The 23,493-nt window shown below is 41.7% G+C and overlaps 1 protein-coding gene across 16 annotated transcripts in view; it reads left to right on the top strand.

Annotated features, from left to right (window-relative positions):
• The window catches only part of ctbp1 (C-terminal binding protein 1), a 228,174-nt gene that overhangs the window by 156,992 nt on the left and 47,689 nt on the right, over positions 1–23,493 (top strand). For 2 of the 16 annotated variants that reach the window (XM_070866881.1, XM_070866883.1), the window contains exon 2: positions 21,125–21,206. The exons of 6 other annotated variants lie outside the window; for them this stretch is intronic. In XM_070866881.1, the coding sequence (XP_070722982.1) occupies positions 21,167–21,206 (40 nt within the window). In that variant the 5' untranslated portion in view covers positions 21,125–21,166. Of the gene's footprint in view, positions 1–14,283; positions 14,434–14,649; positions 14,739–14,815; positions 14,883–20,010; positions 20,104–21,124; positions 21,207–21,831; positions 21,999–23,493 lie in introns of those variants that run through there. 8 more of the 16 variants (XM_070866879.1, XM_070866880.1, XM_070866886.1 and 5 more) reach the window with 8 other exon arrangements.

Here is a 23,493-nt window from a genome sequence, read left to right as displayed (position 1 = left end):
AAGCAAATTATTATTTAAATGGAGAGAAACTACAAAATGCTGCAGTTCAGAGGGAACTGTGCATGAAACAAAAAGTTAGTATGCAGGTACAGCAAGTAATGAAGAAGGCAAATGGAATGTTGGCCTTTATTGCAAGGGAGATAGAGTATAAAAGCAGAGAAGTTCTGGTACAACTATACAGGGTATTGGTAAGGCCACACCTGGAGTACTGCATACAGTTTTGGTCGTCTCCTTTAAGGAAGGATATACTTGCATTTGAGGCAATTCAGAGAAAGTTCACTAGGTTGATTCCGGAGATGAGGGGGTTGACTTATGAAGAATGGATGAGTAGGTTGGACCTATACTCATTGGAGTTTAGAAGAATGAGAGGTGATCTTATTGAAACATATAATGAGGGGGCTCATCAAGGAGAATGATGTTTCCACTCGTGGGAGAATCCAGAACTAGGGGGCATTGTTTAAGAATAAGGGATCGCCCATTTAGAACAGATATGAGGAGGAATTTCTTCTCTCAGAAGGTTGCAAATCTATGGAATTTTCTCCCCTGGAGAACTGTGGAGACTGGGTCGTTGAACATATTTGAGGTGGAGATACAGATTTCTGATCGATAAGAGAATGAAAGGTTTTGGGGAGCGGGCAGAGAAGTGGAGCTCAGCCCAAGATCAGATCAGTCATGATTTTATTAAATGGCGGGGAAGGTTCGAAGGGCCTAATGGCCTACTCCTGCTCCAAATACTTATGTTCCTAACCCCATGACCCCATTGACTTGGGTCTTTTTAATGATTCTGGGACCAATTTCCTCACATAACTAATGCCTCAATATCCCTTTGTGTCCATTTTGTCCCCTCAGTGACCTGCCCAAAAAAAAACAGAAGTCAGTTGGGTCACAGAGCAAAACAAACTTAAGAATTAAACAAGGAAAAGAGAAAAATGAAAGAAGGAAACAAGTTAATAAAAAAGAAGAAAGACTTTCATTCTTACACTGTCTCTTGGAAATGTCCCCTAGCATTGTATATACAGCATGAATTATAATTATGTAGGCAAATGTGGTAGCCATTTTCCATGCAGTAAGATCCCACGAACAACAATGAGATAAATAACTAGTTAAACTGTTTTTGGTGAGAGGAATGTTGGCCAGAATACCAGAAGAACATCTTGCTCAACTTCATATAGTGCCATGGGATCCTTAACACCCATTTGAAACAGGTAAACCGAGCTCAACTTAATGTCTTGCTCAAAGGATGGCACCTCCGACAAGGCTGCAACCGTTAAACAGTTTTCTACCAGTTGATGCCTTAATTTACCATCAAAACAGGAATGCTGTCATTTCTGAAATGCACCATTTAATTTTGTGCATCTTCCCACAGAATCAGTAGTTAGATTTATTCAATCTTTTGTCCCAATATTATGCAGTTGAGCTGGACACCACTTATGTGGAGTCCATTATTAAGGAAGCAGTAGCGGGACATTTGGAAAAGCATGATTCACAATCAAGCAGAGTCAGCATGGTTTTATGAAAGAGAAATCATGTTTGACAAATTTGCTGAGTTCTTTGAGTATTTAATGAGCAGGGTGGATAAGGGGGAACCAGTGGATGTGGTCTATTTGGAATTTCCAGAAGGCATTCGATAAGGTGCCATATACGAGGTTACTGCACACGATACAAGCTCACTGGGTTGGGGGTAATAGAAACATAGAAAATAGGTGCAGGAGTAAGTCATTCGGCCTTCGAGCCTGCACCACCATTCAATATGATCATGGCTGATCATTCAACTTCAGTACCCCATTCCTGCTTTCTCTCCATACCCCTTGATCCTTTTAGCCGTAAGGGCCACATCTAACTTCTTTTTGAATATATCTAACGAACTTTCTGTGGTAGAGAATTCCACAGGTTCACAATTCTCTGAGTGAAGAAGGTTTTCCTCATCTCGGTCCTAAATGGCTTACCCCCTTATCCTTAAACTGTGACCGCTGGTTCTGGACTTCCCCAACATCGGGAACATTCTTCAGAGAAGGTTCACTAGGTTGATTCTGGAGATGAGGAGTTTGACATGAAGATAGGTTGAGTAGGTTGGACCTATACTCATTGGAGTTCAGAAGAATGAGAGGTGACCTTATCGAAACATATAAAATAATGAGGGGGCTCGAAATGTGGATGCAGAGAGAATATTTCCACTCATAGGGGAAACTAAAACTAGAGGACATAGTCTCAGAATGAGGGGCTGCCCATTTAAAACTGAGATGAGGAGAAATTTCTTCTGAGGGTTGTAAATCTATGGAATTATCTGCCCCAGAGAGCTGTGGAGGCTGGGTCATTGAATATATTTAAGGTGGAGATGGACAGATTTTTGAACTATAAGGGAATAAAGGGTTATGGGGAGCGAGCAGAGAAGTGGAGTTGAGTCCATGATCAGATCAGCCTTGATCTTATTGAATGGCGGAACAAGCTCGAGGGGTCAAATGGCCTACTCCTACTCCGATTTCTTATGTTCTCACCACGTTCCTGCTGTTCACTTCCTCAGCTATTTGGAGCTGGGCTCTTTTTGTCTCTTGGGGAGGTCTCTTCCACCCATCAGCAGGGAAGAGGGACCTCCCTGTGTGCTCTAACTCCCTCCACAAGAATATGCAGGGAGTCATCTGAAAACCGGGGTGCAGCCCACTGTCTTTGGGAGTTCATGTTTAGAAATCTCAGCCATAACAAAATCCACCAATATACTCCCGCGACAGTCCTACATGAACCTTCTAATGTGATATGGCCAAGGCTGCTTTAAATAACCCCGCAGGAAATGAGTCATCGATGACATCATCAGACACGCACCATTTATTAGGGTTGGGAAACGCATGTCTGCCTTAATAGGGGCCAATACACTAAAGTCGATCTGAGGAACGCTCTGATTAATGCATTGCAGTGCTGACCCATCATGCAGTACACACGCCCCCGACAACTAAGTAAGGACAATTTTGCAATTGTTACTATTTCCCCCCCCCCCCCCCCCACAAAATACCTGTTCCCATGTTCACAGCCAACCAAATCCCTTATTCACATCATGTACTGATTGAACAATGAACCCCTTATTGCAGTAAACCACTTAAAAGAGAAAACATGGAACACCCACCATATTCTCGCGTTACATTTGAAGGAAAATAACAGATCAGTAGGCCGATGGATGCCAGCTAAAACTATTGGTCAAATGTATTAATTGGTGAATTATAATATATAGCTGTAAAGAGTCACACCAAGATACTAAAAGACATCAATACAGAATGTTAAACTGTTTTGAATAACAAGACAAGAAAAGACAAAGTTTAAAATCCTTTGTTATCTATGTGTTCCTGAAGACATGGGGGTAGATTTTCAACTTGCCACCCAGGTGTAAAACTGGTGTGGTGGATCGACCGCCTGTAATTGAAACATAAGAACATAAGAAATAGGAGCCGGAGTAGGCCATTTGGCCCCTCGAGCCTGCTCCGCCATTCAATAAGATCCTGGCTGATCCGATCATGGACTCAGGTCCACTACCCTGGCTACTCCCCTTATTCCCTTATCGGTTAAGAAACTGTCTATCTCGGTCTTAAATTTATTCAATGTCCCAACATCCACAGCTCTCTGAGGCAGCGAATTCCACAAATTTACAACCCTCAGAGGAAATTTCTCCTTATCTCAGTTTTAAATGGGCGGCCCCTTATTCTAAGATTATGTCCTTTAGTTCTAGTCTCCCCTATCAGTGGAAACATCCACTTTGTCAAGCCCCCCCCATAATCTTATACGTTTCGATAAGATCACCTCTCATTCTTCTGAATTCCAATGAGTAGAGGCCCAACCTACTCAACCTTTCCTCATAAGTCAACCTGCCAAAGTGCATGACCCCTCACTTTCCAACATTATACTCCATCTGCCAAATTTTTGCCGACTCACTTAGCCTGTCCATGTCCTTTCGCAGATTTTTTGTGTCTTCCTCACATATTGCTATTTCCTCCCATCTTTGTATCGTCAGCAAACTTGGCTACGTTACACTCGGTCCCTTATTCCAAATCATTAATATAGATTGTAAATAGTTCGGGTCCCAGCACTGATCCCTGTAGCATCCCACTAGTTACTGATTACCAACCCGCGAATGAACCATTTATCCCGACTATCTGTTTTCTGTTCGTTAACCAATCCTCTATCCATACTATTGTATACCCCCAACCACGTGAACTTTTAGCTTGTGTAGTAACCTTTTATGTGGCACGTTGTTAAATGCCTTCTGGAAGTCCAAATACACCACATCCACTGGTTCCCCTTTTGGTTTCTATTGAAAATCGGGAAAGTTTCTATAACAGGCGGCCGATCTACAGTGCTACACCCAGGCGGCCAGTTGAAAATCTACCCGATAGTCTCTAGTGGTAAGATACCGTGAAAGACCGAGGTGAATAAGAAACTCTGTGGGTTATAAAGTGTCTTTTCCTTTGGAGATTAAAATATTTTTCAATAACCACATACCCAAGAGACCATTCCGCAGTGCATTTGCTGATCTTTGCTGACCTAAACCAAGGCTAATTCTGCGCTCAAGTGGATGTAATAGATCCCATTGCACTATTTCAAAGAAGAGCAGGGGAGTTATAACCGGTATCCAGGCCAATATTTATCCCTCAATCAACAACAAAATCAGATTATCCTGCCATTATCACATTGCTGTTTGTGGGAGCTTGCTTGTGCGCAAATTAGCCACCGCGTTACCCACATTACAATAGTGAGTACACTCCAAAAGTACTTAATTGGCTGTAAAGCGCTTTGAGACAGCTGGTGGTTGTGAAAGGCGCTATATAAATCCAAGTCTTTCTTTGTAGTTGGCAAATGTTTGTCTGCTACACACACTGCATCTTTTTTGGTCCACCTGACCGGATCTTCCATCTCTGCACCCCCACAGAGCTACACTACAGCCTTTCCTCATCCCTCCTCTGCAGAACAACATTCCACACTTCAGCCCTCACTGAGAGCCATTTTGACAATGCCTTCTCCGTGCTCCGTCAATGAGCATTATTTTAGTTATTCTCTTTCCAGCCACCCCCCCAGCACACAAACCTTTATTGCCTAGCTTCAGTCACTGGCCTCAGTGACTGCCCTGCACTCAATAATCAGCCTTACCCATCTCATCCTCCTTTTCTCCCTTTCTGTCTCCTTGCCCCCACCAACCCAATTATTCCCTCCACCACTTAACCTTGTTTGATCTGAATACTGCACTTGATCTTAATTCTCCATGTGCATTGCCATGGTAGATTGATTAGCATAAAATAAAGAGAATCATGTTACCACTAGTTCGGAAACCTCCCCACATTATTGCGTTTTTTCATACACATGCTTTACTAAAAATCATGTAGCACAAGAGACCATTCGGCCCATCGTGCCTGTTACAATTTTTTGTTGCTAAGGTTTACATTTTAAAAGTTGTACCCATAAGCTTATTTTCAAAAAGCCGTATTTTGTCTGCATTAGTCTGACTCTGCTATGTGCTAAGTACTTAAAAAAAAATTCATGTGCCTGAGCCAAGCATTCTAGCGATTTTTGGGAGATAGAAAATGTATTCTCGTGCTATGACACATTTTGGCAGGATATTGCAAAGCAGAGAAGCTTTTCTGGTGGAAACAAACCTATCACTACATTAAACATCAAATTATAGAAAACCATTCCATTTGTGGAAAGCAATGCAAAGCTTTTTGCCAACTCTCTTGATCCCCATAAACCACAATGATTTTCCTTATTAATTGTTCCTCAGTACTACTTTGATACAAATAGGAGAATAATTTCAAATTGTTAATTGGGTGGTTCTGTGTATGGGAAATTCCTGAACTTTAACCTTACTTGGGTCATGGATAGCTGCAGATAGTTCAAAGACTGGTCTGACAGGATTATGAGGCACAAACTATGCAGCTTTGAAATAGTTTTTTTTCTAACCAGTGATATACATGTGGTACTGAAATGAAATTTGGTTCCAGATCCTTTCGTAACTTTTTGTGTCAGCGTGGAAAAGTACACTCTTATCCTGAGGAGTAGGACTATTTCACAATTGACTGAATGTATCAATTTGTGATTTTAAAATACAGCAGATAGTTTGACATTGTCTATGTTCTTCAGTTGTGCTTTCATATTGCATATCTCACTTGTACAGACTGATGAGTCAAGATTTTAGAGAAATTACAATCTCTTACCAACAATTTTCAGCGAGTCTACATGTAAACAGTGAATTTATCAGGATTGTCCAGCAGTCTATGTGGTGGGGGAACAAGGGCTGAGCATGACGCTTTGTCTCTTATGATTCTTTTTGTTCTTCTCCTGCTAATTGTTGTTTACTCCAATTCATATTTTCTGTTGCTTTTCTCAGGCTAGATTTACTTCTAGTTGCCATTGTCACCTCCTACCCCCGGGCTGCATAATTACTGTACACTATATTGGAGTCTCATGACAGGAAGACCTTTTTTTGTTTTCTAACTGTATGTGAGCTGTTTTTACAAATTACAATGTATTGAAAGCACAGGAACAGGCCATTCGGCCCATGTTTATGCTCCATACGAGCCTCCTTCGACCCCTCTTCATCTAACCCCATCTTTCAATTCCTTTCTCCTCATCTAACTTCCTCTTAAATGCATCTATTCTATTTGCCTCAACCACTCCTTGTGGCCTGTTCTAACCACTCTCTGGGTAAAGAAGTTTCTCCTGATCTCTCTATTGGATTTATTAGTGACTATGAAACTTTCCACTATTCCAAATCCTTCTCCCTTTCTTTCCATTCCCTATGTTTTTCTCATGTTCCCTACTTCCTCACATTACCTTTATTTTCTGTTACTTCTGGCTGTTGTCACTCTTGGCTTATGTCTGTGATCCTGGCCCTGTCTTTCTACTTTCCTGTAAATCAATTGGACCCATGGACAGATCTGGCCTAATCTCCTTTCTGGGACTCGACACCGGTAACAAATTGAGAGGAGACTTGAATGCTGCAGAATTGGAGGTTAATTTTTCATCTTTAAATTCATACCCCTCCCCATCCCGTGTAAGGCCTTTCCCACCTGCTCAATTATTGGCTGGATTTTGTTATCTCTCTAGCGATATTTCCCAGGTTTTCTCTCCTTGTGTCTGAGGCACACAGGCACAAAGTTCGACTTTTCTCCCAGTTTGCTAGCATCAGTGCCTGGGAGAGAGACACTCAATTCTGAGAGACTCCCGGACAATCCGGAAGGGTTGGTGACCCTCTTGGAGCCCAGCTCGGAGAACATTGGTGTAGTTGAGTCTGGAGGAGACAAAGCCCTATACGAGGATTTCCGAGGCACATAATCTTGGGTAGTGGTGGCGATGGATGTTGTTGGGAAGGTGCCAGGTCCTGAAGACAAGGGCTTTGGTCTTACCATTGTTTAGCTGAAGAAAATTATAGTTCAGGCAAGAGTCAAATAGCAGAGACAGTGGAGCCAGGGTCAACAGAGGTGGTAGAGAGCTGGAGCTGGGTGTCTAAAGCGTACTTGTAGAATTTGACCACATGTCTGCAGATGGTGTAGCCAAGGTGCAGCATGTGGATAAGGAAGAGAAGGGGATCAAGGATAAATCCTTTGATGGGCTCCCAAGGTGGCAGTGTGGGGGTGTGAAGAGAAGCCATTGTTAACGATGCTGTGGCTAGCATTGGATAGGTAAGAGTGGAACCAAACGAAAGCAGGCCCCCTCCTAACCTGGACAACAGCGGGAGAGGTTTTGGAGAAGGATGGTGTTATTGACTGACTATTTTGAAGGCATCCGAGAGGTCAAGGTGGGTTAATGGACCCTGGTTATTGTCACAATGAATGTGTTTCTTGACTGGTTAGAGCCATTTCAATGCTTTGGGAGGGACCGATACATGATTGGAGTGATTCAAACAGTTGCAGGAGAGATATGGCCATGGATCTGCCATGTAATGACGCTTTGGTGAAGAAAGAGGTGTAACCGGGGCAGTTGTTAGTGAGGGTGATTATGGTGGTTTTAAAATGAGCAAGCCAATGCCTAAAGAGATGGAACCATTTATAACGTCAGCTCGCATGGGGCATGGTAGGAAGTTGATTAGTCAGGGGTTCACTGGGAATCGGGGATGAGGGAGCAGGGGGCAAATCTCATGGATGAGATGAGCGTGGAGAGAGCATGAGGACAGGACAGGGTTGAGACCAAGGGTTGGAGGAGATAGGTTTGTTTTGGGAAAGGGGAAGTGGGCAGAAGCAGCAAAGGCAGCTCAACAGATGGTCTCTGTCTTGATGACAGAGATTGACGAACTGCTTGCATGTTATTCGAGGTGAGGATGGGATGGAGAGAGAGAGAAGAGGAGTTTACGGATGCAGTTGCTAATAGAGGAAAGAATCCATGGGTTATCTTTGCTCTCCAGGATATACCTAGAGTAGTGGGCAATTTTGACCAGGGAATGAGACCCTGTAGAGGTTGATGTGGGTGAGCCACATCTGGCCATGTCTGTCTCGCTAGGATGTGCCAGTTATGTTCAATTTTGTGGCCTTTGGACTTGAGGGATTGGAGATGGTGAAAGTTTTCCTGGGGACAAGGACATTGGAGGTGGAGGTGAGGACTGGATGAGCAAATAATCACCTAAATCAGCAGACTTGACAGGACAATGGTTTAACATCTCATTCGAAAGACCTCCAGTAATGTAACATGTCCTTAGTGCTGCACTGAGATCCTGGAGTGGATTTGCACTCTGAATCTTCAGTGGGGTATGTGTTACAAAGCCAAGCTGAGTTAGAGAGCATTTACACTACAACTGTAGTGCAAAGTGGGTTTTGCTTTTTATTATCTACAGCTATAGCACAAATACAGTTTGAATCCGATGTCACGGCCAAAGCTTGTATTTGACTGAAGTGGAGTGAGACTCCAGAGAATAATACTGTACTGATGTGGAGTGTGTTTGCACCATTAAAAGAATTCGCAAAGATGACTGACTACATGATTAGAAAGTAGAGTTTTAGAGGAGTGTTTTGTAAGGGGGAAGAGAAGTAGCAAGGCGATGAAGCTTACCTAAGTAATACCAGACCTTAGAACCAAGATGACTTAAGGCACACTTTGGGAGAATGAAGACTATGAGATAGATCTCGACCATGTGCGACAATATAAAAAGGGTCTTAACGAGTTGTGCATCACTCCCGATTTCCATTTCCATTCAGAAATTGGGAGGGATGTAAAACGGGCTGCCGGTTCGCTATCGCCCGTTTTACACTAATTCAAGATAAAGTCAAGATCTACCCCACCATACTCAACTGTGAAAATACTTTTTTTTTGCAGAGCTTGTAAACTTTATAAAATATGAAAATGTTTTTGGATTTCTAGCTGCAATATTCAGTGTAAACGTTTGCTGTTTTGCTGACAGTAACTTGCTCTGTCGGGAGAAGGGAGAGAAAGTTCCTACTTTAAGATATTTTCCACCTAACCAATTCTGCAAAGAGATGTATGGGGAAAAAAATATTCATCCCACTATACTGCCACCAATATGTCTTCTCTTGGTGCCCCGATTATTTTAAAGAAAAGCCTCAAATTACTGTTTTTCTGCCATTCAAGTGGGGGGAGTAAAAAGAAACGTTGTAGTGGTATGGGACAATAGGGGGATAGATAAGGATCTCTGTAGCCGAGAGTGTGAGTCCCGAAGGCAGTGTTGCCTGTCTGGTGCCAGGGTTAAGGACGACATCTCGAGGCTGGAGCGGAACTTGGAGTGGGAGGGGGGAAATCCAGTTGTTGTAGTCCACGTGGACCAACAACATAGACAGGACAAAGCAAGAGGTTCTGCTGAGGGATTATGAACAACCAAGGGCCAAAATTAAAAAGCAGAACACAAAGGTAATAATCTCTGGATTATTACCTGAGCCACGAGCAAATTTGCATAGGGTAAATAAGATCAGAGAGTTAAACAGGTGGCTCAAAGACTGGTGTGGGAGAAATGGGTTTTGGTTTGTGGGACACTGGCACCAGTACTGGGATAAGAGGGAGCTGTTCCGTTCGGACGAGCTCCACTTAGACCGTGCTGGGACTAGGGACCTGGCAAATCGAATAACTAGGGCTGTTCAATGGGGGTGAGGATTCAGATGAACGAACATTTAAAAAGTCAAAGAATAAGGAGAAGTCAATAGATCAGGGTAGCTCTGGGGGAAATTGAAAACCAGAGTATGCCAGGAAGGGACAGAATGTATAAACATAAAAGGTGAATCAGAAAGTGGGGTCAAAGCAGGAAAAAATGGGAAAAAGACAAATTTAAAAGCTCTTTATCTGAATGCACATAGCATTCCTAACAAAATAGATGATGGCACAAATAGATACAAATGGGTATAATCTGATAGCCATTGCAGAGACGTGGTTGCAAGGTGACCAAGACTGGGAACAAAATATTCAGGGGTATTTGACATTTCGGGAGAACAGACAGAAAAGAAAAGGAGGTGGGGTAGCATTGTTAATAAAGGATAGTCCCTTGTAGTCAGAATCAGGTGAATTTATAATGGGGAACAAGGAAATGGCAGACCAATTAAACAAATACTTTGGTTCTGTCTTTCAAAAGGCTTTTGACAAGGTCCCACACAAGAGATTGGTGTGCAAAATTAAAGCACGTGGTATTGGGGGTAATGTATTGACGTGGATAGAGAACTGGTTGGCAGACAGAAGCAGAGAGTCGGGATAAACGGGTCCTTTTCAGAATGGCAGGCAGTGACTAGTGGGGTGCCGCAGGGCTCAGTGCTGGGACCCCAGCTATTTACAATATACATCAATGATTTTGATGAAGGAATTGAGTGTAATATCTCCAAGTTTGCAGATGACACTCAGCTGGGCGGCTGTATGAACTGTGAGGAGGATGCAAAGAGACTGCAGGTTGACTTGGCAAGGTTAGGTGAGTGGGTGAATGCATGGCAGATGCAGTATAATGTGGATAAATGTGAGGTTATCCATTTTGGTGGCAAAAACACGAAAGCAGAATATTATCTGAATGGTGGCAGATTAGGAAAAGGGGAGGTGCAATGGGACCTGGGTGTCGTGGTACATCAGTCATTGAAGGTTGACGTGAAATGCAGCAGGCGGTGAAGAAGGCAAATGGTATGTTGGCCTTCATAGCTAGGGGATTTGAGTAAAGGAGCAGGGAGGTCTCGTTGCAGCTGTTCAGGGCCTTAGTGAGACCTCACCTGGAATATTGTGTTCAGTTTTGGCCTCCTAATCTTGCTATTGAGGGAGTGCAGCGAAGGTTCACCAGACTGATTCCCTGGATGGCAGGACTGACATATGAGGAGAGACTGGATCGACTGGAGTTTAGAAGATTGAGAGGGGATCTCATAGAAACACACAAAATTCTGACGGGACGGGACTGGACTGGTTCGATGCAGGAAGAATGTTCCCGATGTTGGGGGAGTCCAGAACCAGGAGTCACAGTCTAAGGATTAGGGGTAAGCCATTTAGGACCGAGATGAGGAGAAACTTCTTCGCTCAGAGTTGTTAACCTATAGAATTCTCTTCCGCAGAGAGTTGCTGATGCCAGTTCATTGGATATATTCAAGAAAGAGTTGGATATGACCCTTATGGCTAAAAGGATCAAGGGGTATGGAGAGAAAGCAGGAAAGGGGTACTGAGGTGAATGATCAGCCATGATCTTATTGAATGATGGTGCAGGCTCGAAGGGCCGAAGGGCCGAATGGCCTACTCCTGCACCTATTTTCTATGTTTCTATGAGATCAGTGCGTTAGTGAGAAACGATATTGGCTCAGAAGATCAAGATGTTGAATCAGTTTGGGTGGAGATAAGGAATAATGAGGGGGAAAAAGTCACTTGTGGGCGTAGTCTATCGGCCCCCTGACTAGCTGCACTGTTGGACGAAGTATAAATCAAGAAATAATGGAGGCTTGTAATAAAGGAACGGCAATAATCATGGGCGATTTTAACCTTCATATTGATTGGACAAAGCTCGCACGAAATATAAAAACAGTAAGTGTTTTTACAGGTACATAAAAAGGAAAAAAGTGGCTAAAGTAAATGTTGGTCCCCTAGAGGATGAGACTGGGGAATTAATAATGGATAACAGGGAAATGGCAGAGACTGGTAGAAGACACTAAAAACTTCCCAATAGTGGATAATCAAGGGGCTATATGGAGGGAGAAACGTAATATAATCACGATCACTAATGAAGTAGCACTTGGTAAAATAATGGGACTAAAGGTGGACAAGTCCCCTGAACCTGATAACTTGCATCCTAGGGTCTTAAAAAAAAAAGTGGCTGCAGAGATGAGGGATGCATTGGTTGTAATCTACCAAAATTCCCTCAATTTTGGGGCGGTCCCAGCAGACTGGAGAACCGCAAATGTAACGCCCCTGTTTAAGAAAGGATGGAGACAGAAAGCAGGAAACTATAGACCAGTTAGCCTAACATCTCATTGGGAAAATGCTGGAGTCCATTATTAAGGAAGCAGTAGTAGAACATTTGGAAAAGCATAATTCAGTCAGTCAGCATGGGTTTTATGAAAGAAAATCATGTTTGACAAATTTGCTGGAGTTCTTTGAGGATGTAACGAGCAGGGTGGATAAGGGGGAACAGTGGATGTGGTGTATTTGGATTTCCAGAAGGCATTCGATAAGGTGCCACATAAAAAGTGACTGCACAAGATAAAAGTTCATGTCGTTGGGGATAATATATTAGCATGGATAGAGGGAATAAACAGTTATGGGGTGCGGGCAGGGAAGTGGAACTGAGTCCATGATCATCAGATGAGCCATGATATTAAATGGTGGAGCAGGCTCGAGGGGCCAGATGGCTTACTCGTGCTCCTATTTCTTATGTTCTCTTGTGGATTTTTGACTATCCTGGCTTGTCCAATAAACTGTCATATTCTCACAGCTGAGGTTTGACTGAGGAGATGACACGCGGCTGCATAAAATGCTGAATCAAAAATAGAAAATACTCATTTAAACCGAATGTAGGATTGGCAGCATTTCCTGTGCAGCATTTCAGTCCCGCAGAGAAAATTTGGTATATTGAGTAATACATATACACGGAGCTAAATTACAGGTACAATGAAATAGAATCATTCTTTATCTGTTACAAACATTAATTTTGTCTGCCCACAGCCTTTTGCTTCCCTACCACCACCGGTGGAAAACATTCATTGATGTAAATATTGTTTTTGTTGCAAAAATGTGCTAGTAAATGCAAAAAAAAGTGTTTTAGTCCATCAGCAACTATATATGTAAATGTCTTAAACTGCATTCATTAATTTTTTTAAAGAAAAATCCTTGGTAAAATTAATGGATTAATAGTGTGAATGTTACTATTTGTATGGCAGATAGATCACTTTATCTCTTTGCTGCAGCATTCACGATAAAAATAGATCATGACGATGTAATGACTTACCTAACTACTTTATCAGTGGGTGGCTGTGTAGAACAATATGTTTTATTCAGGAATTTACTCAGTCACCCTAGTCACCCTTTTTAAAAAAAATTGGCAATGTTTTTAAATACTTGGCTGCTGAAATCCCTCAACAACGGAATTTAAAATGGCATTTTCTAATTTATCATTACTATAGTTTAATTTATGTTTGGTGAGGGCAGGACATTAAAAGTTGCCCTTAATCTCACATGTAGTTCCTCATAGCGTGGACTATAATTTTTCTCTTTCTCAAATGTAGTTTTGTGCCTATGCCCATTCTAACTCCTGTGTGTACGGACGCATGTCAGTGTTGGAAGAGAGAAAAGAGCATTCTAGTGAGAATGGTTGACCCTTGCTTTGACCCCCATTCCTTGCAGATCTTGAACTCCTGAACTGCAGTCAGTCCATTTTTATTAGCCTTGTCTGAAATCAACTGAAAACAGTGTTAACCTTGCTGTGTACAGTAAAAAGATGTGTCGCAGATAGGTGGCAGAAAAGCCGTGGAGAATTAATTGTGACCGTCCGTTGATGTATCACTATTGCTTTAAGTCAAACTGGCTGATTGTACAAGAGCTGAGCTGTGAGCTTAATGACACAGCAGACCTTTACCACAGGGAGGAAGAGAAACCAGTCTGTTGCCGGAATCCCAGTGGAAGTGCCTACTTTGTATCGTCAAAATTCAGACAGCTCAAAGTCGAGCCTTCTTGCCAATGTTAAGTCCTGGAGCTGTGCAAAGTGATTAGGTATAAAATGTGCAGGGTGTTGCGGGTTAATTATATACCATACTGGATATGTCCCTTCTGAACTCAGCTGAGAGTGCAGCACTGCACGAGTCAGGTGACCTGGCCAGCCTATAAGCTCCAGCCCTGGGCCTCTCCCACTCTCAGACAGCAGGACTTGGCTGTGTTTTACTTCTGGGAAAATTGAAGTGGCCGCCATATGCCCAGTATTTTCATATCTTCATGTGAAGTACTCTCAGAAAATGGGGAAATAACGGCTGTGTTAGATGGGGAGCTCTCACCTCCAGGGCAAAGGGTTACCTCTAGGTAATGTCTCTTGGCTTTTTTGTTTGTTGTGAGTGACTTAAATAAAGGTGTGCTGGCAGATAGTAAAAATATTTTGTGTGTGTGTGTACAAGCAGCAAGCTCATTCCAACTTCCCCCTCCCCCTGCCTCCCTGCTGCTTGCATTTTGCAGGCTGGCTGTTGAAAGTGAGATTGTTCACAGAGGAGTTGTACAGATGGCCTGTCGTGTCGTCTTCAGTTATACATGAGACACTTTATTTGTGGGGGGGAAAAGACCCACAAATGGCAACACTTTGTGTAGTTACTCGTCTTCGGTGGCTCTGTGCGGTAACTGTTTTTACTTTTTGACACCGGGAGACTTTGTTGCGAATTAATTCTGAACTAGTATCTCTTTCATGTTCTAGCTGTTGAAATAAGTGAAAGCTGAGAACTAAGCACAAATCACATACCAAAAATTAAAGCCCCAGCAAAGTAAGTTGTATTTCTTTCGCAGAAATTATGTTGCATTAAATTAGGGAGGCAAAGAAAATAGCAGCTTTCTGTATTAAAACCTCCCCATCGTCAGCAGTTCTGAAATCCAGTGCGTGGAATTCTGTGACTGCACGTCTCTCCCATGCAGCGAACGGTGTTCAATGAACCTTCTGTGTGCTGCAAGCAAGGACAAGCCTAACACTTTTTTTTGTTTTAGCAAATCTGAGCTTTGAGCCGCGCATAACATCTGCAAAGGATTTTGTGCCGCTTTTGAAAAATTAGTTCAACCAAACGTTTTGTAGTTGGCTGTATCAGATTGCTTCTTTTGTTTCAGGGGCTAGGAGCTCAGGCTAATAGTGATTTTTCTCCATAAAAGAATAATGTCATACCTAAATAGAAAAAATATAAAGCATTGCATCAATAGTGTGAAGGATGAAAGGAATTGTGCATGTCTAATTATTTCTTTAAAAGCGTATTTAATTAATAAAAATAGAACTGTACCCGAGTGTAAACGTGATTAATTGGCATTGCTTTAAGCTATTATTGATGCTATTTTTCATCAAGTGAATAATTCTTTCCAATAAATATATTAATATTTAATTAGTATGGCATTTTCTAAAACTATTTTGTCCCTTGTGTTGGTCTTCAATTATTGTAGCAGCAAACAAATTACATCTCTGTCCCTTTGTCACTTAGCTGATTCTTTCAGAATAGTTTTTAAATTAATTTAAAGCCAGCTCGAGCTATGAATGCTGTTGTGGTGTGACAGTTGTAATTTTTCTTTATTGTGGCCTCCTAAGGAATATTTTTGAAGCTTAATTTTACACATTGCAAGAATCTGAAAGCTAACAGCTCAAAGATTTTGAATCTCAAAGGAATTTTGTGCAGCTATATGTGTAGGCTGACTAAGGGAGATACTGTTCTTTTAGTGGAAGAAAAGAACAGATGAAAAATAAGTTAACTATATATATTTGACTTTATATTACAATCTATATCATGGTCAGGAGAATGGAGATTGTCAAAGTCTTCCATGCATCTTGAACATGACAAGTGTGAGAGTTATGGTCAGTAGGGTCAATTTAATAAATCCCTAGATTTGTAAACTAATGCAAACGTAATGTTTAGCATGTATTCAGTGTTGTACCTGAAAAATAAATTAAATTGTTACTATATTTTAGCACTTCAATTTTCTCACACCTAATATTGCATTGAAGCACCGCATCAGTGGGACTGGGATGAATGCAGTGTATTCTCTAAATCTTTACTGGTTTGAAACCTCTGTGTGTGCTGATGCATGCACTTTTTTTTTTATACCAGACACGAGTGTTCATGAGAATGCAGACATTGACAACGCGTACATGTGTAAAATAAAATATGCAGTGCTGTCAAGTAATGACAGGATTGTATCATATGCTGACATAACAATTGTGTGCTGAATGAAGTAAGCTGGCTTTACAGTTAGACATTCTAGTTAGTCTCTCTTTATTTTATATTGTATAGTAGTTTAGTTTGGGAGGGGGTAAAAATGAACTATTGTTTGTACTTTCACCAAAAATAAGCATTAAATTTGCATCCAGATGGCATATTTATATGTTACTATTTGGCTTCAATAGCGTTCTGTGGCTGAGACCAAAAAGTTAAAAGTTCAAGTGGGATGTTCTTAACTTGCCTCAACAGCAGGTGCAGTTTTTGCCAGTCAGGTTCCTGCACAGAACATTTCTTCTCTATGTTTTGTGTAACGTAATTGTCGTCTTTGTTATTGATCTCAAATAAAATCTTTCCCCCTGTGTGGAGAATAGGAATTCCATCCAATGAAGTGGGGTGTGAGACTGTTCACCCTTTAACGTGCCATTCCTGCTGCTGCTGCTGCTTGATAACACAGCAGCACTTACCACAGCCATTGCAACATCTACAACTCATTACGTAGCATTTTCTTGTCTGGAAGGGAAATGTTGCCATTGGAGTGGAAAGAGGAAATATATAAGGGCTTATCACCATCCTGAAAGTCTTTCATGACTATAATATTCCTGTATCCTTCCTCGATTATCAGAAATCACCAGAGGGTTCCAAATGAAATTTAATTTAGTGATTCACAGGTTCAGCCCAACCCTAATTTAGGACTTGCAACAATTTCAAAACAGGAAGTTAATAAAGCGCAATGGCTAACATCGCTGTGGCCTTGTACTTCCGTGGGCAGGTGGGAAACTAACTGAAACAAGTGGTCTCCCACCGGAAAGCTGCTGAGCTAAAATCTCCTCCCACCCCAAGTTTTGTTTTGTGGCGCAAGTACAAAAACATATTTTGTGCAAGTCGGAAATTGTGGTGCAGAAATCAAGTAAGTCGGTGATTTCTACAATGTTGCCTCTTGCCTTATTTGCAAGTTCATGCACCTTTTGGTTCTCCCACTCATCCGCCGTTGTTTTAGTGGCAGAGTCTTGGTAACCCCAAAGAAACGGGTTTTTGCCATTTTCTGCCGTTAGCCCACCAATTAATACATTTATTGTATTCATTTTCACAGCGTGCCATTGTGGGATTTGAACGCACAGCCTGTGGGTAGTATCAAAACCAGTTAGCTAAGATAAATGGGGAAATTAGGTTCAAAGGTATGATGATAGATAAGCAGTGGCAAACATTTAAAGAAAACTGAGCATGGAGTTGCAGCAAGCAATTAGGAAGGCAAATGGCATGTTGTCCTTTATTTCAAGGGAGATTGGAGTACAAGAGTAAGGAATTCTTCCTACAACTGCACAGGGCTTTGGTGAGACCACACTTGGAGTACTGTGCTTAGTTTTGGCCTAGTTATCTGAGGAAGGATATATTTACCTTAGCGACTGTGCAACAATGGTTTACTCAATTGATTCCTGGGACGAGAGGGTTGTCCTATGAAGAGAGATTGAGTAGATTGGACCGATAGTTTTTGGTGTTTTAGAAGAATGAGAAGTGATCTCATTGAAATATGTAAGATTCTGAGGGGGACTGACCAGGTAGATGCTGAGATTTTGTTTCCCCTGGCTGGAGAGTCTAGATCTAGGAGGCATAGTCTCAGGATAAGAGGTCGGCCATTTAAAACTGAGATGAGGAGGAATTTCTTCACCTAAGAGGGTTGTGAATCTTTGGAATTCTCTACCTCAAAAGGACTGTGGATTCTGAATCGTTGAGTATATTCAAGGCTGAGATAAATAGATTTAGGGAATCAAGGGTAGGGGGATTGGGCATGAAAGTGGGTTTAAAGATCAACCATGATCTTATTGAATGGCGGGGAAGGCTCGAAGGGCCGTATGGCCTACTCCTGTTCCTAATTCATATGTTCTTAAGCTGCTGCATCCAAAACTGCACACTGTCCTCTAACTGTGTCCTAGCCAATGTTGTGTACAAATTCATAAATACTTCTTTACTTTATGCCCCTATTTATAAAGCCTTTTTTATCGCTTAATCTACCCGCACTCACAATTTGAGTATTACACATTTGAATCTGTAGGTCTCTCTGCTCTTCCACATTCTTCAGATCTTTCCATTGAGTGTGTACTCTCAGTTTTTACTCCTAAAATATATTATCCCATACCTGTATCCACATAAAGTTGCAACAGCCACTTGTGTTGTCCATTCTGTTCATCTGTGCACATCTTCCTGAAGTCTCCGACAGTCTTCCTATCTATTTGCTAAACCTCTTTTACGTTTTCATCATTTTCTGAGATTGCGCTCTCTGTGCCCAAGACCAAAACATTGATGTGGGCACCAAGAGTAAAAATCTGACACAACACTGGTGCCTGGGCTACATCATTTCTGGCCCGGACAATACCCTTTACCCTAACTCTCTCTGGTTCCTGTCTGTCTACGAACATTTTATTCATGCTGCTACTTTTCCTCTATTCCACTTGCCTCACTTTTTGTAATGCCACCTTGAGACCCTTTACTGAGCATCTTCTGAAAATCTATTGTACTTTACATCTTCTGCACTCCTGTTATCTATCAGGTGGTCGCTTCTTCAAAATACTTAATACATTTTTCAAACACAACTTGCCGTCATGCTGTTAGCTGTCCTTGATTAATTAGTGCATTTCTAAATGCCCATTAATTTTATCTCAATTATAGATAAATGTACTATGATGATTTGGGAGTTTAATTTCCTCTGGTCGGACGCTGCTTAATGTGTTTGTGTAAAATTCTTTTGTGATTGCTTTTTAATACAATTGTTGAACAGTTTAAAATACAGGTTAACAATGGTGGTAGAATAGCAAACAGCAATTTTACAAAAGTGTGTTGGGTAGCACGCTACCAGAGGAAGATAACCTCCTACCATTTATTAAGTACTGCATTAATTTCTTCAGAACAATGAGAAAACAAGGTGTCAATTGCTTGGCACCATGGAATAAATCCCCCCCCACCCCCCCCCCCCTTCAAATCTCACATGTGCAAATACAATGCTAAAAGATTAGTGTTTTCATTGGAGAGAAAAATACCTCAAAGGCTAGGTATATGTCGAATCCACTTATTTTGCCAGTCATTTTGTAATGCAGTAGTTGTCTCCTTAGCTACAATTACCTCTTAGTTTAGCATCTTAACCTCCGCAATCCAGGTCATTGATGCAAATTTGAACCAGTAGAGGTCAAAACATGAATCCCTGGGGCCCTGCAGTCAGCACTGATGCCCCAAAACCACTCACCTACAGCCAATTTCTTATTTATATCCAAGTTCTTTCTTGAGCCCCTCCCAACCTTTTAGTATGGCTGGTCTGAGCTGCAAATGTGGCTTGTAAGCACAAATTAGAATTTTGTTTGATTACTTGCAGGAGCTGTCAAAAAATGTCAGAGCTTTATCTTCTTGGAAGTTCACCTGTGATGGGTTGTCTTCCTCTGGGAAATTGAGCAGGAACACAGTTTAAATACAGGTTAATCAACTGTGGCAGTCTGCTCTGCTTTCACACCAGTAGATTAGCATCTACTGCAATGACATGCACTTCTCAAGGGCAATTAGGGATGGGCAATAAATGCTGGCCTTGCCAGCGACGCCCATATCCCGGAACGAATAATAAAAAAAATAATAGCCCTCCCTCACTTCCATTAGCCAAGCAGTAACATAAAAGTCGTCTTCATGCACAAGTGAATACAGCAAAAGGAATGAGTGCTAAGTGAGCTCCAGTGCAGCATTTGCGGAACCTGTGTGAAGCTTAGTAATTGCTGTATGAAAAATATTTTTAGCAAAAGTCTCAAGATTTTGGAAGGTATTGTTTAAAGATTTAAGAAAAATCATAGACATTTGAAGTAGAGAGTAGACTTTTCTTGTATCTATCTTCCCTTTGACACTAACAGTAATAATGGAGCACTCTAATTGAAAGGACAGGGTCATTTCATCGCTGTTGCTATATCGATACTCTAGCATGTGGAAATCTCTGCTAATTTTGCATGCATTTAGCAAGAATGATAGATCGATAGAAAATGAGTTCATCTTATAACAAACCTTTTTTATACCTAAATGGCCATGGACTTTTAGATTATTGAAAACAGCTGGCATATTCATGATATATTGTGACTTTTTTATTTGAATGCAATATAATCGTATGCGAATGGTATCAATCTTCATGCTCATAATTGCTGTAATGTATGTTTAAAAGCATAAAATAACCTTATTTACTAAACCCTTATTTCGACAATTCTGGAATGTCACTAACAAATGCCATAACCTGCAGTTATACTCATCCTGGATAGCGCTACTGTAAAATATTTAAAACCAACAAATGGAAAAATAAATAAGGATAGGATTTTCTTCTTGCATAAAGGAAGGCTTTGTAGGGTGAAGGCAAAGCACTCCGGTTGCTGTGTGAGCCGCAGAACAAATCTTTGATCTCTCTGTTAATATGTAGCATGTTACTGGTCCAGTATAGCAGTCCAACTTGCATATACATTGAAGTAAAGTGCCACCTTTATACTGGGGGGTCGTGGAGAATATGGAATAAAAATCCATGCTTTCTACATTTCAGGCTTTGAATGTAAAATTTACTATTTCAATGTCATGAATTGTGATCGGATAACTTTAATTGAACTACAGTATCTTACTCATTCTTTTTATTTTTACAAGAAGCCGTACTGTAGAATAGGAACTTTAAAAGGGCAGTATCCAGCTTGAGGGTCATTTCAGGTTGATGCGGTTGTTTGCATTAAAGCTTCTTTTACACAGAATGTGAATAGCAGTGCACACTTGTTTTACACTTTATTAATAATACGTTGTCTATTAATTATGTTTAGAAAAAGCATTATGGCTATCGCTGGGTTCCAACAGATGAAGCAATGAAGATTTTTTTACACAAAAATGACTACAGTATGCACAGTGGGTCCTTTTCATTGCTTTTATGAACTTTCTACCCTGTCGTGCAAAGCCAACGCAAGCAAAAAAAAAAATGTTACATCAATAATTGTCTCAATGAAATTCATTCCTACTGCCGTAGCTCACTGAATATTGATTTAAGCGTGTCTGACCATTTGAGACCTGTTTGTACAAAGAACTATATCTGAAACTGCACTAGTTAAGATTTTAAGTACAAAAGCATTTTACATTTTTTGCAGTTTTTAATGACTCTAGAATGAATACATCATAGTGCTGTGAAATTGGAATTCACTATACTACGTTTTCTGTTTCTATAAATTTCCCATTATCACAGGCCTTTACCTCATCTTTTGCTTAAGCTCCACTCTAGTCACAACAGGCGATCAAACCTTGGTAAAATGGCTCCTGATAAAAACAAGTGTATCTTTGTTGTGTCCCAAAATTTCTGATGACCAGTTTTGACTATATTGAGAGTTGTCTTTTTTTTTAAAAAAAAGAAAGTGGATGAGGAAATCCACTGCTAAATCCTGAGTGTTGTGCCTTTCTTAACCCCAGTGTGCCAAATATATTTGCATACAAATCACTCTTATCAAACAGTTAGCTTTGAAAATAATTTATCTCTAATCAGTTAACAGGGTTGATCCAATGGCGAGCCTGTTGCATGGAAATAGCAGGGGAGTGGGACTAATTGGATAACTCTTTCAAAGAGTCAACACAGGCACGACGTGCCCGAATGGCTTCCTTCTGTGCTGCAAGATTCTATGATCTGTCCTATCTGGGAACCAGAGTCTAGCGGTAGGTGGCCAAGCCCACTCATACTTCAAATGGTGGCACCTGCAGGGTAGCAAAGATATTTCTGTGCTCGGGAAAATGAGCAATATTAACAAATGTACAAAGCCAAATGAAAAGACCTTCTGTTTAAGTGATGCAATGCCAACACATAGTGTTCTGGAGTGGTAACATGCCCCAATTGAATTCCCAGTTTCTGCGTTGTTTGCTGCATCAACCAGAAGCTGAAAGTCTTCTCAAAAATTAAGAGGGAAAATCGGAGAAAGACCCAGTGCTGGATATCTTGCGCACATCTCCTGGCTGTTGGTTCAAAGCGGCATTGACCGAGCCCTGGGTGCATGATACTTGTCTACTTTCTTGGCCCCAGAAGGTTTGTAGTGTAGAGGCACTAATGGGTGGGTAGAAAAACAAGGGTAAAGGTGGAGGCTAAAAACATTTAAGATAAATAAGTTGCAGTCAATTTTTTGCAAGTTGGAAATGAAGGCCATGTATTTCATAAACTGAAGCAGACCAACAAAATGAATGTTTTATACAAACTGTAGCTCATCATTTATTTCAAAAATGCATTTGGTATGTATGTGGTGTTCTGAGTGAATGGATTTTTTTAAATAGTTCTCTAAACTAGCTCTCTTACAATCGAAAATAATTTGATTATAACTGAGCTAATTAAATATTTGGAATCATATTAAGAGAAAGCTGGATGCTGTGATCGAGTATGGGTCTTTTGATAGAACTGAAGTGGGCCAAATTTATCCTGCATTTCTGTGTCGTATGAGAAAGCGGAAAAGTTGTTTCCTTGGCAATTTTTAAAACCTTATCAGTAGACCCTCAGTCAGTTATATTTACTTGAACCAAATTGGCATGGTAAATTCTAACTGGTTCTCTGACAGGCCGATGTAGCTACAATCTTCAGAATTTTTGGCAAGTGCTTGGAACTGTAAAATTGTATGGTATGATTTGGATTTATGGGGCCCAAATTTCGAGCCGCGCCTAGAACGGCGCAGTCCCGACCTGGACGCCCGTTTTTCGCGCCACAAAGTGCGCCTAAAAAAAAACCCTCCAGATTCTCCAGCTCCCTGCAGGTCCTCTGGCCCTCGGCGCAGCGCAGCAGGAGCTGTAGGGGGCAGAGCCAGGTCCCTGCACTGAAAACCGTGCCGGGACCTCTGCACATGCGCGCTACAGTGGGCGCGCATGTTCAGTAGCTCCAGGCGCCCAAAACTGTGTGGGAGGGGCCCGAAGCACGCAGCCCCGAGCCCTGGCCGAATGGCCTCACTGGGGCTGTGTGAATAAGGCTCCTCCCACGCCCGGCTCCTGCTTCCACCCGACCCGACCCCCCGGACTGGACCCGACCTGACTCCCGACTCCCGCTCCCCGCCCTCCCCCCCCCCCCCCCCCCTGCCCCCGGACTGGATCCGACCTGACCTCCCTCCCCCCGACCCGAACCGAACCGCGCTCCCCCCGACCCGACCCAACGCCACCTACCTGTAAATCTGGTGCTGGG

This window comes from Pristiophorus japonicus, chromosome 2 (assembly GCF_044704955.1).
Source record: "Pristiophorus japonicus isolate sPriJap1 chromosome 2, sPriJap1.hap1, whole genome shotgun sequence".
Lineage (NCBI taxonomy): Eukaryota > Metazoa > Chordata > Chondrichthyes > Pristiophoridae > Pristiophorus > Pristiophorus japonicus.
Note: the sequence above shows the minus strand (reverse complement) of the source record. Positions and strands in the feature narration are given on the sequence as shown.